Source organism: Ammospiza caudacuta, chromosome 3, assembly GCF_027887145.1.
Source record: "Ammospiza caudacuta isolate bAmmCau1 chromosome 3, bAmmCau1.pri, whole genome shotgun sequence".
Taxonomy (NCBI): Eukaryota; Metazoa; Chordata; class Aves; order Passeriformes; family Passerellidae; genus Ammospiza; species Ammospiza caudacuta.
Window position 1 is genome coordinate 24,533,340 of NC_080595.1, and position 16,952 is coordinate 24,550,291.

Below are 16,952 nucleotides of genomic sequence, written 5' to 3' on the forward strand. Positions count from 1 at the left end.
CACAGTTCAGGAAGTTTTGAAGTTCCTCTGCCTGCAATGACCTCTACACCTCCAGCAGAGTTCTGTCACCCTGTTGCCTATTTTTCATATTTCCATATTAGGGAAAAAATCCTAATGGGGGAAAAAATAAGGGTTTTTAAAGACCTTGCTGAGGTTTAAATGTACAGGAAATCAAATCACTGTTCTTTTCCTCTCTTTAGCTAAGAAAAAATTAGAAATAATCTTTCTTAAACATCATGGCCATGAAATTGCTTTTGCATTTTTTTGCTAGTTCTATATACAGTCTAAAATTACTCTTAGTAACTACATTTTGGCAGTTTTCTCTGTAGTTTGGAAAATTGAAATTGAATTAAAAATATCTGAAACTTTATATCTGAATTCTTAAAACACTTTGCAGAAAAGAAGTATTTTTCCTTCCTATAGTTAATGATTTGTTCTGGTAGTATTTCAAGCTTGACTTTTCCCTGCTTTTTCTGTGTACCTCCCCTTTTTCTGTTACATCTATGTTGTTAACTTCAGCTTAGTTGGCTGAGTGCCTGAGGAGAAATAAGCTTTTTTATAAAGACAGAAAAAGGGAGAGAAAATGGAAGTTGAATGAGAATTAGTGACTAAGAGTCACCACTTCCCCTCTGGTGTTCCTATAATGCAGTGTTGGTGTGTGCTACTCTCTTTATTTCAACAAAGGCAACTATGAGTCTATAGCCCTTAAAGGTTGGTTCCTGACGTTTGACAGCTTTTTCCTCACTGTTCTTTTCTTTCTGAATGTTATTTTTGTGTCTGCCTGCGTGTGCAGGGGCACACACACAAAAATGTATATGATATATCAGTATATGTATGTTCATGTATAATGATTGCTTTCTGTCTCTTTTTATCTTTGGATGTCTATGCAGATCATGCTTATTCCTCTGACAAAGAAATACTATGCTCTTAGATTATTTCCAGCTGAGTAAAATAGGGAAGGGAATAATCTATTTCATGTTGCTGGGGGATATGTCCAGTATTGAATTATATTAATCCTTACTGTTTGTATACTGACCTATTTACTTTGATGATTTTTACAAATGTATCTGCCAAATCAGATTTCCAGTAGGTGTCTGAGGATTGCTATTCCCATTTTACAGACAGAGAGGCATGTGTTAGCAGCAGAAGGTAAAAAAAAAATTTATATTCCTCCTCATGCTGGAAAGTATAATATACATGTCACAAAGTTTGTCAGCCTTTTTTCTTAGACTGACTTAGCTTTTTTCTTACCTTAAACTGGGGGATTGCCTCTCTATGAAAGGTGTCACCATTGTTTAATGCAGCCAGTATGTACAGAGAAAATGCATGCATTCAGGTTGACTGAGTTCAGATTATCTAAAAATTTCTAATAATATATATATATATATATAAAGAAAATAAGTTGAATAACTGAAGAGATGGCATTATATAAAGAAAAAATACTTCTCTTTTCTCTATTTTTCTTTAAGTTGAAGTTATGAGTACTCTTACATACTAAGTAGCCTATTTGAGAGGGCTGTTTATAAGAAATTGATACTGCTGTCCAAAATACTCAACTGATGGCTGTAATCTGAATTAATCAGCTGTATATTTTCTGTGTGAAGGATTTAGCCTTTTGTTTGAAAAATGAACAAAGGAGAGGAAGTTTCCTGTGGCTCTTTACTTTTTGTAAAAAGATTGAAGAAAATCTGTATTTTAGAGAGTAAGTAATGCCAAGATATTTAGTTTACTTCAACCTCTGATTAATAGTGTATGTATTTTGGGGTAAATGCTCTAAAATGTCTTGTGGCACAGAAGGCAGAACACATTCAGCCTCCTTTGGGTTTGAATAAAGCACAATGGTGTTAAAATGACTTTTAATCAATTAGGCCACCTGATTTTGAACAGGATGACAGTCGTCAAGGTCTTTTCAGTAAAAATACTTGTGAGCAGAACATTTATTGTTGTATATTGACACACTATCACCAATTCCAGTGAATTTATGTGTTCTTTGGTATTATCTAAGGAAATGAAGCCCGGAGATAATTCATAGAAGTGGTTTATTTGTTACAAGTGTCTAGAACAGGGCATTAACTGATGGGTAGCTACTTAATAATGCTGTATGAACATTCCTATGTGGATAGCTTGGCTATAAAAGGTTGTAATCCTTTTACCCTATTCATCAGAGAAGTCAGCTGTATATTTTGAACAGATTATTTCTGTGTGGGAGTAGTCTTGCCTGAATTGATTTTTATTCACTCTAAATATTAAATATTTACCTTCAGAATATAACACCTACATCATATTTCTGTCAATTGAAATGCTGTATTTAGTGGGGAACTGTGATGGGTTAAAAACAATCAGGGATTTTTGTCACAGTTAGGTGCAATGGAGATGTTACCTTTGATATTCTTTCTTTGTTAGAACACAAGCTGAAAAAAAGGAGATCTGGATCATTCATCTTGTCTCCCAATTGCTGGGCAGTGTATTAATTTCTGGGTTCTTAAGCAGGCAATGCAGAATACTTTCCACCTATCGTGTTGAAACTCTGCTATTGGTTGTAGGGGGAAGTGTCATTTATTGGGGAAAAAGAGAGCAGATGCTGTTGTGACGTGGGGCTGCTGACACTTCCCAGGCTGGGGTGGGGGAGTGTGCACAGCAGCAACACAGGGCAAGAGGAGAAGGTGCTGAGTTCTGTGGTTCATGGCTCTCGATTTATGCTGTTCATCAGTGCAGGTGCTCAGCATAAGCATCAGGATGTGATCCTATTGCTATTTTCTAATACAGCTTAATTTATTGATACCACAGCTGTTGGACTGGACCCTAATGTGAAGTGACAGCCATAGCATTGCATTTGGCATTTCGAGCAGTGATAAGAATTCTTGTTTACTCTGTAAATGTGGTGGCTCAGATTTGTCAACCTTGGCCTCGTGTGTTACATAAGAGAATAATACACAGTGTTTTGTTGTTATTTTTCCTAATTATATCAGTTTTATTTCCAGAACTAAAATTTTGATTCCTCTCTATTCCATTGTGCAGATTACACCCCTGAGAGTTTTGCGCGTTGATCAATGGCAAGGTTTGGTTGTATAGGAAAAAAACACTCCATACTAGCAATGATGACAGATACAATTAAATTAATTCTTTTCTGTCTCCTTTGATGTACACAGATTTTCCTCATTAATATTGATGGACTTCAGAATCACAAGAACATGCTGGGGGCAGGGGGGAGAAAGCCCCTGAATGTTGTATTTTGCTTTTTGTGGAGCTGACTATATTGCTTTATGTTTAAATGTAAGGAAAGCTGCTGACAGTTTTGATATATTAAATTATAACTGAGAACTAATTCAAGGATCAAAGATACTCTTTGGGAGACATCACTTTACTGGTAGGAAAAATCATTACCTTTTTTCCCAGTCTCATGTATTTGTACTGTATGTCTTGGAAATATCATTCCCTACAGTTTCTGAATCTTGATGTTTAATTTAACGCAAAGGTCTTTGAGCAGCACAGTGGGAGGGGGGCTTCTGTTAGTGAAACCTGGTAAAAGGAAATTGAAATGTACATGTTTTCTCTCATTTATCAAAGAAGTGCAAAAATCTAAACTGACATTTTATATCAAATGAATTATGAACTGTGTACCTCGTACCTAAGGGAACAACAGCTAAATTAGACTTTTGTTAAAAAGAGAAAGAGAGAATAAAAATAGGCTTTTAATAAAATATACAGTCATTTTTGGTGTTTTTTTCTGAATCTGACATATACTATACTTTGCAGAAGAAAACTAGAGAATATAGGCCACTTCAAAGTCTATCTACTTTAAATGCCATAGAGTAAATTGAGAAGCAGGTTAAGACAACACACAAACCAGAGTTTCTACTTAATAGATATTGTAGCTTTGATATTTTTGTTTTCAGCCTTGTCCAGCTCAGGTGAACAGGAAAAGTTAGTATGCTTTTTAATAGCGTAAAGATTGGAGCAAATAGTATATACTTGAGGGAGGGTTGCTAAGGGGTTTTTTGGTTAGTTGGGTTTTTTTAGTCTTCCATTTGTGATAATGTGGTTCCTGAAACAGACTTCCAGGGAGCAAAATTTTACAAGACACCTGATGGAACCTTAGGAAGTCAATTTTCAAAGAATTATGCAATCGGTATTCTACTGGCATGGCTTCTACTGTCTTGAGGTGAACAACATTTCTTGCAAGCAAAGAAAAGACTCCCAGTCTGTAAAGTTAGAGTTTTTGACTCATTTTGACACTGAGTCAAAGTCTTTTTGTGATTACCATATATATCATAAGGAATTAAGTAGTAGCTCTGAATAAAAGCCAGCTCTGTATTGCCTTGATTACTAGGAGCAGAAACTTTAGGGAACCTCTTTTCCTTCTCTTTCTGCAAGTAAGGAAAGAATTTGTGAGATGGAAGTCTCTTCTGGCTGCAGTTGTTTTGTGGCCAAAAGGTAGTCCAGTGACCTGGATCTCACAGATACCTGTAGGATATTCAAGATATAATAAGACTGCATCACCCACTGTGTGTAGTGGCTCCCTAACACCAGCTAATCTGTCATCTTGTCAGATCCATTTCCTATTTATGGGCACTCTCAAGCTTGGTTTCCATCAGAAATGGTAGTATTTCACACCATCCATTATGTACCACAGAGAAATTTATGGATTAAAAATAACTACAGGTAATCTTATTGCAGAGCTAATTTATTTGAACCCCTACATTGTTCTCCAGTCTGTACATACAGTAATATATAAACTGAGGCTTCTGTCAAAATGCACATCAACTGGTAGCACTGAGGGTGGGCTGTTCTTTAACAGGGTGGTCTGTTCTTGAGCAGTCCACCAGCACATCTGTATTGCAGGAGTGCAGTATGAAGAGACTTCTTATTTAATGAGACTTCTTGTTTAGTAAGAGCATTCACATGTTTTCCAGTATCCCATTTTCTTTACCATTCAGCTGAGGGTGCTGTATTTTCTTAGTTTCTTTTGCCATGTTGGATGGAGATATAAAATCATAGAATCATTTAGGTTGGAAAAGATCTTTAGGATCATCAATGAACCATTAACCTAACATGACCAGCCCCACCACCAATCCGTGTCCCTAAGCACCACGTCTGCACACCTTTTAAATACCTCCAGGCATGGTGACTCCACCTCTTCCCTGGGCACTCTGTTTCAATGCTTGACAACCCTGTCTAGCTAATAATCATTTGCAGAAGCCGTGTCCACTTGTTCAAGAAGAATGATGCTTTCTGGTTTTGAATATCTGGTGTTATCCTTTTTCTTTCAGTTATAGAATAAATCACTATTAAAAATTAATTTTTAAGAGATTGTGCTTCAGAACAATGCGTATGCTTCTTGTAACATCACCACCTCTGTGCCTTTCCCTTTTTCTTTTATCTTTCCCTACTTCTTTGGGATTAGAATCCCCTTCAAAGAATTATAAGGCTGAAAAAGAGTTAATTGGGAAGTCAGCTAGTGCCATCTTCTTTCCTCAAAAGTGTAAGTTATCTCATTTTCTTTAAGCATTCGTTTAGTCTGATGGAGATTTAAAAACTTTGCAGCAGTTTAATCCCATTGCTGTGTGTCCTGTTTCCCAGGACACACATTTCTGTGTATCCTGGGAAATATTCTCTATCTTTGCATAACTTCTGCAAAGTTGAAGATTATATTGTGTCTATCCTTCCTGTAATTCTAACTATATAGGTTTAAAGTTTCTTCTCTTGGCTCTTCCCAAACACGAGTGGTAAAATTTGGGAGTTTTTTATTGCTTTTGGGGAGTCTCTGGATTTCCAGAACTATCTAAGAACTGTTTAGTTTCAAACAAGAAGCTGCAAGCTTAAAAGCCACCCTCCAATACTCTGAAATTCTGGCATCAACATTAAGAAAGAGATTTTAATTTAGCCAAAAGTCTGCTCACCAGCACTCACCAGAGGTGTTTGCATCAGCGTGGAAGGTACCATACCTGCCTCTGGTTATATCTCTCTGATGCCAGACACTAATTATAAAGAAAGCTGTAAGATTTTGAAGATGATGTCAAATTCTTTCATCTTTTTCCTTTGAAAAAACAAACAAACCTAAACCCAAAGCGGCTAAACAACCAACTACAAAAAAGTCCAATAATAATAATTATTGCAATTCAAAAAAACCTTCTGAACTTAATTTCTAAAGCTACTTCATGCAGGAAGCTGAAGTTGTTGCTTGATGATAGACATGATCTTATTCCCACTGCACTTGCCACATCTGTCTTCCTAACTTAAAAGAGGCAGATCTGATAGTTTCTTAAAGCTATTTTACAGAGATATTTCATTTTTCAGTGTCATAGTTAAACAGCAAGAGCTGTATCTTTAGTTGCAGCTTATGCCTGATTCTGTAATACCTTTCCTTATGTTTTTTCTTCATAGTATTAAAAAAATTAATTTTGTTATATGGCAGTTATTGGCTTGCCATCCTTTTGAATAGTCCTTTTGAATAATTGGTTTTATTGGGCAGTTTTGAGTTCTAGCCAATGTCGTTACTACAGGTATTAAAATCATTAATCATTCAGCTAATTGCTTATTGGCATTCTTTTGTAGCTTTTAGAGTTTAGTAAAGTTCTTGCTGAGTAAGATGGACAAACTTCCACCTAACATGAGGAAGGAAGGCAGGTTGCTTCTTATGGAAAGGTGAGGTGACAAATCTATATGACATTTTTATAGTGTTGACCTCAGTGAAATGTAATATTTAGAAAAGGACCATCTCTTACACGGATTTCCACTTGAGACCCATGCCCAGGTTGCAGGTGTTAAGGTTGTACATGAAGAAAAGTTCATTAAAAGGAGGGGAAGGTCTGATTGTTTTGGGTTTTGGTTTTGGGGGTGGGGTTTTTTTTTTTTGTTTTGTTTTGGTTTTTTGTTTGTTTGTTTCTGGAACAATATTAATGAGGAATAAGTAAGCCTGCTTTGGGATTTCAAAAGACAATTGTGTTAAACTTCGGGTCTGCAGGTCTTGGAGTAAAGCCCAAGCTGATTTTTAGAGCCCTACTAAAATTATGCTTTGCTGCTAGGAATACCAAACAGTGGAAGTGCAGAAAAATCCAGTTAGAACTTACATACTCTATCCAGATAAAGATCAATTTTAGATTTTTTTCCAAACATCTTATTTTATTTTTCTGAATGATATTGTACCATACAGGTAACATTAAGGATTAATGCTAAAATGCTCTTCTAAATAGATTTACAAATCCATTTCCTTTCAAATGAAATTGCTATTACAGCAGAAAGCAGAAGTGTAAAATGTGATAGATTATGAAGAGAGAACAAAATATTTCTGAACCCAGTTTATATTATGCTTCTGAAAAGAAAATTACATGAGGTGTGAACAAGTTTGGACTTACTCTAAGTTTACAAAGGCTTTAAGTTTTGCCAAAACACAGCATCTTTTCTTCCCAAGATAAATGTGCCAGAGAGGGGATGGCAAGAGGGCCACCATGAACCTTTCACATTTTGTGTTCCAAAGTGCAAGGATGTCCACTGAATAAGGGTGCCTTGTCCTTGATTTGTGTATTGTTAGGTGGAGCTATATCTGTGACTGAAAACATTCAGCAGTGACATTATAAAATTAGAAATAAAATCCAAAAATGTTTTGTGCATTTTCTTGTAACTGAGAGTGGGAGAAATAAAATGGTTGAAAATATGTATTAAATGAAAAAATCAAGACTAACTCTTATATTCAGTATATGCTGAGAAGGAAAAATTATGGGGAAAGAGTTAAAAACCAAACTGGAGTAAACTTTGGTGAACCTGTGAAGATAAGAAACAAAAAAAGCAATCTTCTGATTTACTAAGAGATAAGGGTTTATAACTAGCATGCTGTTCTAATGATGACATATGGCCCAACATCATGGCCTGTCTTTCTCTGAAATGAAACTAAAACACATGCTGAAGTTGAGAATTATGGGGAGTTCAATGACTGGAATTATTTGGACTGAGCAAACCACTAGATAACAGGCATACCTGAGAAAATCAGAAGAAACAAATGTCAAAGTGCAGAACATACTGACATAAAAAGTGCCATAATAAGATGATGTCAGTATGGGCACCTAAAATAGGAAATGAGTCAGGAGTACCTAAACAAGCACTACAATGAGATAAAGAAATGGAGTTTGTGAATTGAACCTGGAAAAGAGGAAGAGTAGTCATGTCAGAGCAAGACACTCATCTAAAGGCAGTCTGAGTGGAACTTTTCCTTGCAGTTTTGGTGCAAATGCTGGAGAGCCTATTTTCCTTCTCCCCTGTAATTAAATCCCTGCAGTTATCATTTGTATCCATGTGTATGAAATATATTTTGATAAGATACAAATACTAAATATTTTATAAATGCAGATGTGACAACTCACGGAGTTACATATTCACAGCTCCAAAATATTCTAGATGCCTATCTGGAGATATTATGGATACATTGGGGTCAGTATATCTGATCACTGTTAAAAAGAGTGACACTTCAAAGTTGGTATGAGTTTGTACCAATTTTATAGATATGTAATCGAGCTCTGCTTTTCTTCTGGCTTTTCTTCTTCCTATGAAAGGAAACATTTTTATAATTAAATAATAATTTATTGTCCTAATAGTTCACCTTTTAATAGTCCTGCTCAAAGTCGTCTACTTTCAGAAAATTTACATTTCAGATAAATCCTTATCATAATGAATAATGAATACCTTTCGGAAAAAAAATAAGCTTTCAACGCGGAATAAACATTTAAGCACAATAATTTCACACAATGGTTGCTGTCCTAAAATAAACAAATACTTACAAAGCTGACTATTTTTGCACATGTTATTTAAGATAAAGAAATTGAGGCAAAAAGTTGAAGCTCTTTTCAAAGGCTGCTTAGCACATTACTGCCTGAAGAGGGATCAGATCTTTCTCAATCCATCTGCATGTACCTGATTATTTGGAATAAAATATATCATCGTCATCTTGGAACAGTCTTCAGTTTTTATTGTTTTCTGGAACTGTTTATTAATTATTTGATTAGAATTGACATCTGATTAAATATTTTATTCTGCCTTTGTAGTCTCTTGATATACAAAGCATGACTTTCTGCCCTGCTAAGTGAGGATTTACTGGGCTAGATGTTGATTCAGTAGGTTGCAAGTGGAGTGCTTGCCCCCTGAGGGTCATATTAAAGCTCGAGGGGAGATTTTTGTGCAACACTGCATCTTAAAGACGATATATCAAGCTGATAGATACATGGCTCTTCTGTTGAGAAATTCACAGTAGAATTATTGCTTGTTGCCAGTTATTACTTGGGTAGTGAGGAGTCTCTTGGGGATATGGATTGGATAAAAAGGGTTAAGCTGGGGGAAATGTTACACTGAAGACCTTGATGATGAGGAATGCTTGAAATAGTCAGAGGATGTTTTGTGTGCAAATTAGAATTACCATTTTGGGGGGTAAGTGCTCTGCTGTTTTAATGAGCAAATCGTGATTAGTTTAATAGAGCACCTTTCTCATTATGACTCAGCAGAGACTTGACAATTTATTTGCTGTACCCTCCTGCCCCCCTGCCCCATTCCTTTGGAGAACAGTCACTAGTACATCACTGAGGAAATTCCCTGTGGGCTACAGGAAGTCATTCAGATAAATACAGTTGCTGTATATTGAAACATGTTGGTTTGAAAGTAGTGGGCTTGGCTTGTTCTACCAACAAGACTCAGGGTCAGGCGACTTTCACAGTAGAGATTTGTCCAAATTTTCTGCTCTTCCCTATGCTGTGCTTTTGTTGGTAGAAGAGATTTGAACATTTAGCTGAGATTACCTACGCCATTAAAATAACATCCAGACTGTGGAATTGTTATTGACATTTAGACAGCTACATCTTTGTTTTTTGATGAACATTCCTGTGTCACTATAATAACCACCTCTCTACATACATAAAGCTTAATCTGAGCTTTTACTTTGTAGATCTCAGCGAGCTTTACAAAGAAGGATCAGTATTATTATCTCCATTTAACAGACTGGTAAATGAAAGACAAAGGTGAAGTCATGTGTCCTGACAGAGCTGCAAATAAATTTAACGCTTTTGCCTCCTCAGTGAGGTGCCTCACACTGTCCCCTCAATAACGTGAACTTTGACTTCCTGGCCAAATTACTAGGTCGGTTAATTAGATTCATTTTTAGATGTAGCTTTTCTTGCTGTGTAGAATTTCTGTGTGAACTTTAAAAACTGGTGTATTTTAATCTGCAGACAGTTTCGTTTCAAATGAGGTAGTACCCAGCTTTGAAGGAATATTGACTCTTTCTGTTGGTGTCAGCTTAAAAACCCTGAACTAAAAATTTTTATTTTCATTGCATCATCTTTCTTGCACTATCTCAGTTTGACTTCAGGAATAACCTTATAAAGGATGCCAGAAAAATACATTATTGTCTGAGAGTACTATACTTTACATCCATAAGTTTTAAAACTTTTATTGCGCAACTTAAATCCAACTCTGCTTATGTTGGTGCTAAACAGAGCAATGTTATGTAAGGTAAATAAATGAGTTTTCCATTTTACTGTGAGAGTGAATGTCATGTGCAGAGACATTTGGTGTGCAAATGTTTGTTTTTGATGGCTCAGCTGGAGGGATATTGGAGCTATTTAAGTTAAGTCAGCCACCTTCTTCTCTCTGAGGTGAAGTGCTCACAAGCTCGTTATTGGCCTTGAAGGTGTTGGCATGGGATTTGCAGACCGTGAATTACGTAAATCTCAGATATTTTCTGGATTTGGAAACAGGAAGATTTTCAAGTTTACTTGGGATTTACCAGAGCCTTTTCCCCTAGATGTAGATAACAGCAGCAGGAAAGAGCATCCAAACACAGATTGGCTCATGCCCCCATATTATATGTTTTCTTTTTCACAGTGACAGAGAGGAGCAGAAGGAAATGAGGGAAGCTGGAGGTTCTGTTGTACTTCATCTTGTTCTGAAAAAAACCAGGAGGGCTGTAGGGCTAGGGGCACAACTATCAGAAGTACCTGATAACTCCAGTACCCCAGAAGCCAGCTTTTAGTAAAAATTTTGTATGAGAACTGACAGAGCTTGAAATTAATGTAAAGGAAATAAGTTTCTTAGGTTGGAGCAGGACATGTTTTGTGACTTTCCCTGTAATACAATTTGGATCTGGAGATGAAAAATGTGGAAGTGCCCCAGATGTAAGTATAATCAGAGTAAAAATATCAGATGCTAGTTCACATATCTGTTAATGTATATATCAGTATAAATAAAAACTATTAGATGTGATTGATGTCTTTCTTTTTGGAGTTGATGCATCCTTTCACCCGTCTCAGGGAGAGAATGACTCACACAGTGAATCACAAAGTCTGTTTCTTCCCTCTTAGTAACCACCTCATACACCAGTGGTAAATGAAAATAATAAAGCTTACTGTAAATTACTGTTTGCTCATCTTAAAACTTACAACTTAGGCCCTGGAGGCTTACAACTGCACTTTAAGTTAGAGACCTGTGAGACTGGTTTTTCTTCAATAGAGACAAGAAGAAAATAACAGCAATGAAAAAGAATTTCTGTTAGAAAGACCAAAGGAAAAAAGGCAAATGGTAAGTACTGGACCATGAAAAGAAAAACTATTATACAAGAGTTTAAATAACAAAGGCAGTAACTTTCCAGTGCTTTAACTCTAGAAAAAAGCTACAGAGATATTGGCTGGCTACAGATGTGTTGTATATAAAAGTTACAGATGTGTTTAAATACATAAAGTTTCTTCAACAGATTGATCTCTTGTTAAAGAAAAAGCAAAGCCATAAACTCACAGGTGCAAATTGTCATAGTTCTTTTTACTGCATGCAGTGAAATTTGCAGCAGTGAAAGGTCATTGGTGGTATCATTACTGACACATTTTGATCTGCAGTTCCTTGGACTTCATAAAAATTAATTTCCTTAACAAAACAGTGGGCTACAGACTGAGACTTCTGTGAATCTTATTTTGATTTCTATCTAAAGATGTTCTTAACGTAAAATTTCCTCTGTTTTCTTGTTAAATTATTATTAATTTGTAAGGGCAAGAAGGTATCTGAATGATAAAAAGTCTGAACAATTTTACTCATGCCGGGTAACATTTCTGTGAGCATTTCCTTAGCTTCTCAGGGTGGCAGAGCTGGGCACAGGGAGAAACAGATAATGTTTGAACAGGTGGTAGAAAATATGTTGCTTCTGAATTACTTTTGGTGTTTGGAGGTTTGCTTTTAGCAAGATGATACTCACATATTGGAAAGAAGAAAATTAAGAATCAGCATTGTTCAGTAGTGAAAATGTTAAACTAAATGGACCATGTTAACATTACTGTTGATCCTGAGGAACAGTTTTTCCAGTATATGGAGCATTCTGTTTCCACATGGCATATGTTCTCCATGGTTTTCTCTGCTCTAATTCATCCATGTTTTTCAACAGCTCCAGATGGCGTGATGCCTCCAAGGCTTTCATCTGCCACTCCGACCAGTCTTCAGGTTGTCTGGTCTACACCAGTTCGCAACAACGCCCCGGGCGCGCCCAGCTACCGACTCCAGATGCGGCGGCGGCGTTCTGCTGGTGACATTCTAGAGTACGCACAGCAGCATGGCCACCATCCACTGCTCAGCTAGCAAAGTCCCCTTCCCTTGAACACACTCACCTTTAGGGTGGCTGGTCTCATTACAAGACTTAATGTTTTAGTCATTTTTGATGTGCTGGGATGCGTTCTGAAGTAACTCATGCTGTTTTTCTTTGCAGTTTGCTTCCCAGCCCTACTGCTTCCTTACAGCACCGGGTTGGGGACCTGCAGCCCTACACTGAGTATGAGATGAGAGTGGTTGCCTCCAATGGTTTTGGCAATGCTTACAGCAACTGGACTTCAATGACTACAGCAGAGGACAGTAAGCAGTCAGATCTTATTTAGCTCCCTTTAGCAGAAAATATAGATAACAGTCTAGCTGCCATTGTACTTAATTTCTTTAAGTTATCTAGCTTTCTCAGTTATATAGCAGTAATGTATTTCCTTCCCTAGTATTAACTTGAAGTAAAAACTCCTAAAGGATCAAGTATCTGTTGTCTTACATATTCACTTAAAATATGGATCTTTACATACATATTTTGTGCAGCAGTATGTTATTTCTATATAAAATATCCTTCTAGCAGTATATGGTTAGTTTAAGATACACTGGTAAGTACAGCTTTGTAAGTGGTGTTCCTTTATATTCAGGGACTTGATTCTGATTTCAGTCATATCAGAGAAAATAAGTTGAAGTTAATAGTATATGACAGTTGTCTTATCTCTGTGTTGAGAATACTCAAGATACCACAGAACTTTTCATTCCCAGTGATTTTTGTTAATTCAAAGTAGTGGCCTGCTGGTCTGAAATTTGGTTTGTCATTGTCAATCCCATCACTTCCATTGTTAATAGTCCTATGTTCTCCAGACTCACTCCCCACAATTTTTTCAACAGCCCCTTTATTTAGCAACCAGCTGTCAGAGTATAGGTACGGCCAGTTAGTTAACAGGACAGTATTTCGCACCTGATTCAATATGTAAGCAAAAACATATGACAGAATTTGATCTTGTTGTTTGCAAGACAAATACAAACCACACTTTTTCCAGCCTTGTTTTTTTTTTTTTTTAAGGAACTGAGCTGTTAGCTTTCTTGTACAAGGTAGCAGGATAGCTAACATTGGCAAATATTCAGTGTTGGTGACTCAACTTGTTTTTAGTCCCTTCTCTAAATGGTCAGCTGTCTATATTGAGAAAACATTGAGTAGAAAATGTTTTTTTCCCACAACTTTAAAACATTTTTCCTTTGAAGCTGAGCAAATGATTCACAACAGAAATTTATCTGATAAATTCATTTAAGCTCCAAAGGTATTAATGCTTCTATGAACATACTACCTATAAGTAAATGTAAGTTCTGAATTTGGTTTTTAGGTACTAGACCTGTGTTATCAACCTGTAGCAATTCTTGCTGGGATTCAGTTATTTCAGTACGTTGTTTACTAACAAAAGTGGATACAATACTATTGAACTTGTCTGCATTCATAGTCAAAATGCTACCAGCTCCTAAGACTATTTTTTTCAAATTGAAATAGTTATTTAGCTCTGGTCTGCTGGTTCACATAGTGTTTCTTTTCACATACAAAGATGAGAGAAGTACATTTCAAAGGCATCTCTTGTTACTGATATAAAAAATATGTTTGTGCTAAGTAGTAGGTGTACAATTGTGAAATTCTCTTTTGAGGAGTTAGGGGTAGGTGGAAGCCCCACACAGGAGATGCAGCAGTATCCAACAGCCCTCATCGTTTAAAAAAAAAAACAGCCAACTTTCAGTGGTGACAGAGGACTCCGTGGTGTCATTGTGGAGAGCTGCCATCTGTGAAAGGATATTCAGCTCAATTGCTTAAGACTGAATGATTGTCATTGGGTCTAAGCAATGTTTTTGTCAAGGTTTCAACATGATTCCTATGAAACTGCCTGTACTGACAGTTTGTTGCAGAAGTACACTTAATTCCTGGCCCTTCTAGCCAACAGACTTTGACTTTTTAAAGTACAATTTAATAGTGGAAATTTCCCATATCTCTTACTCTGTTGAACTAGTTGTGTATCTACATGTTCTTACTGAATTTTATTCTGTAAATATATGTCTTTTTTTGTCTCACCAAAGCATAAAGTACCTGTAGGCATAAAAAATATGCATGTGTGTGTGTCTGTGTGCACATACACTTGACAGCAATAGATGTGAATCAACACATCCATTTTTAAAGTCAGTAGAACTCCAGTAATGCAAGTTGATGATTTCACAGTATATCTGTGTATTATATTTAATTTATGATAAATATGTGGTAAAATAGGAGGATATTGGGAATCATTAAGGGAAAATTAGTAAATGCTGCTATAAAAATAAATTGTATCAGACAATGGAAGATCTTAATGTACAAATTAGTAGGTTTGGGGTATTTTTTAATGCTAGAAAACATGCAATAAAGAATTTTCAAATACTTCCTTTTACATGATTGTGACACTAGTAACTGATCCATGCATTTTTTAAAGTCTAGCCTGCCCATGCCAAATAACCAAAATATACATAACTATGAATATTTTAAAACCTGCTAAACATACATTAATAAAAGATGTTTGTTCCAGTGATCTTGATAAGTATAACATCATATTTACTGCCAGAATATCTACAGATAGAAGCATTTGATGAAGTTTCTGAATTAGAGCTTGCTTTCAGTAATTTGAATGCAAATTTCTGATAGCTCTCTTGCAATCAGTGTAAAGGCCACTGAACTGAGGTCAGTATGTACCACTGAACTGAGAACAGAATCTCATACATTGTATTCAGAAATAAAACTAAACCTTCTAGATATAATAAAGGAGATACAAGTTAGGTTTTCCCTTTAGTTATGGGGAGCCTTTGAGGTCTCTGGGATTTGCAAAGACATTGGTTACAGTTACTTGAAGCTGCCCCGATGGCATCTCCTGGGTTCCTATGGTGTAGATTTAGGACTTGCAAAATTATATTGTCTGATACATTGTTCAGAGGGATATCTCCCAAATAAGAGAGGTGCTTTTTCTAGTGCTTGAGAAAATACACCATGGCTTGGACAAGTTATAAGATAGCAAAATTTCTACTTTAAAGAAAAGCTTCCTGTTACTTGATTAGCTTTTGAACAGCCCAGAACCTGTCTGCAGCCCAGTGAGCTGCATACAGCAGAACATACCAGTCACCAGCACATTCTCTGGCGTGGCTACATTTTGATTCTGTGCATCAGTATACAGCTCCAGTATGGAGAGCTCTTACTAAAGCCCTTTTAAAAGTGTCTGGCTTGCACTGGCTGGAAAAGAAGATTTTGCAAGGTACCTAGGAGGTAGTCCAATTTTTTATTTTTTATTTCTTACATAAATGACATCAAGTTCATCTCTCTTATACAGAATGAAGTTATAGGCCAGCCCAATGTTCCTTCACAGTAAGTAAGGGCAAAAGCACACAGTAGTCACTGGAGATCATTATGTATTGAAGTTGCTGGAGATAAAAAAGCAATTAAAAATAAATTTAAAAAAAGAGCTCCTGCAATGTATCAGCTGAGCTACTTCTTGTCAAATCAGGAGCATTATTCCTGTCATAGAGAGTGCTATGGTGTTCTCATCTGGAATGTTTTGATTCCAGGATGAAACGGCTTAGTCTGTGGGGATATCTCATCACAGATTAAACTTCCTCATGAGGGGAAGAGGAGGATCAGGCACTGGCCTCTTCTCTGTGCTGACGAGTGGCAGGACCCAAGGGAATGGCCTGAAGTTGTGTCAGGGGAAGTTTACATTGGGTATTAGAAAAAAGTTCTTCTCTCAAAGGCTGGTTGGACACAGGAACAGGCTTCACAGGGAAGTGCTCACAGCCCAAGCCTTAGTTCAAGAAGTGTTTGGACACCACTCTGAGGCACATGGTGTGACTCCTGGGAATATCCTGTGCAGAGTCAGGAGTTGTGGAGTTGTGCTTTGATGATCCTGATGGGTCCCTTCCAACTCTAGATATTCTATGATTCTTGACTCTCCTAAATCTTCCTGACATAGACAATGAAGAGAGACAGTGCAGAACAAGAGGATAAATAAAGCAGTTTGCCACCTTTGGAATCTCTTGCTTTCTCTGCTAATGATATTTTTGTCTGAGAAGACAGGTCTCCTACTTCAGTTATGTAAGTTAGGTCCATATAATTGAGGTATATAAACTAATCCATAAATAGTTGTTGTGAATGTGTTCATATGAGCTCAAGAAAGAAAAATGGAAATTGAAACAAGAGAAGATAAAACCTGGTGAGGTGACAAAAGGAAGAGAAATCATGTGAAATACCTGACAAATAGCAAAAGGACAGAACAAATTAAGCTGATGTAGTAGTGGCACATATGATATATATGATCATATGATATATAGTGCAAACTGCCCATGCATAATCCTACAGATTAGGAATTAGAACT

At 36.6% G+C, this 16,952-nt stretch overlaps 1 protein-coding gene across 1 annotated transcript in view; it reads left to right on the plus strand.

Annotated features, from left to right (window-relative positions):
- Positions 1-16,952, plus strand: part of USH2A (usherin) — a 372,150-nt gene that overhangs the window by 221,063 nt on the left and 134,135 nt on the right. The window contains exons 38-39 of the mRNA XM_058801041.1: positions 12,407-12,557; positions 12,725-12,867. Of these exons, the coding sequence (XP_058657024.1) occupies positions 12,407-12,557; positions 12,725-12,867 (294 nt within the window). The remainder of the gene's footprint in view (positions 1-12,406; positions 12,558-12,724; positions 12,868-16,952) is intronic.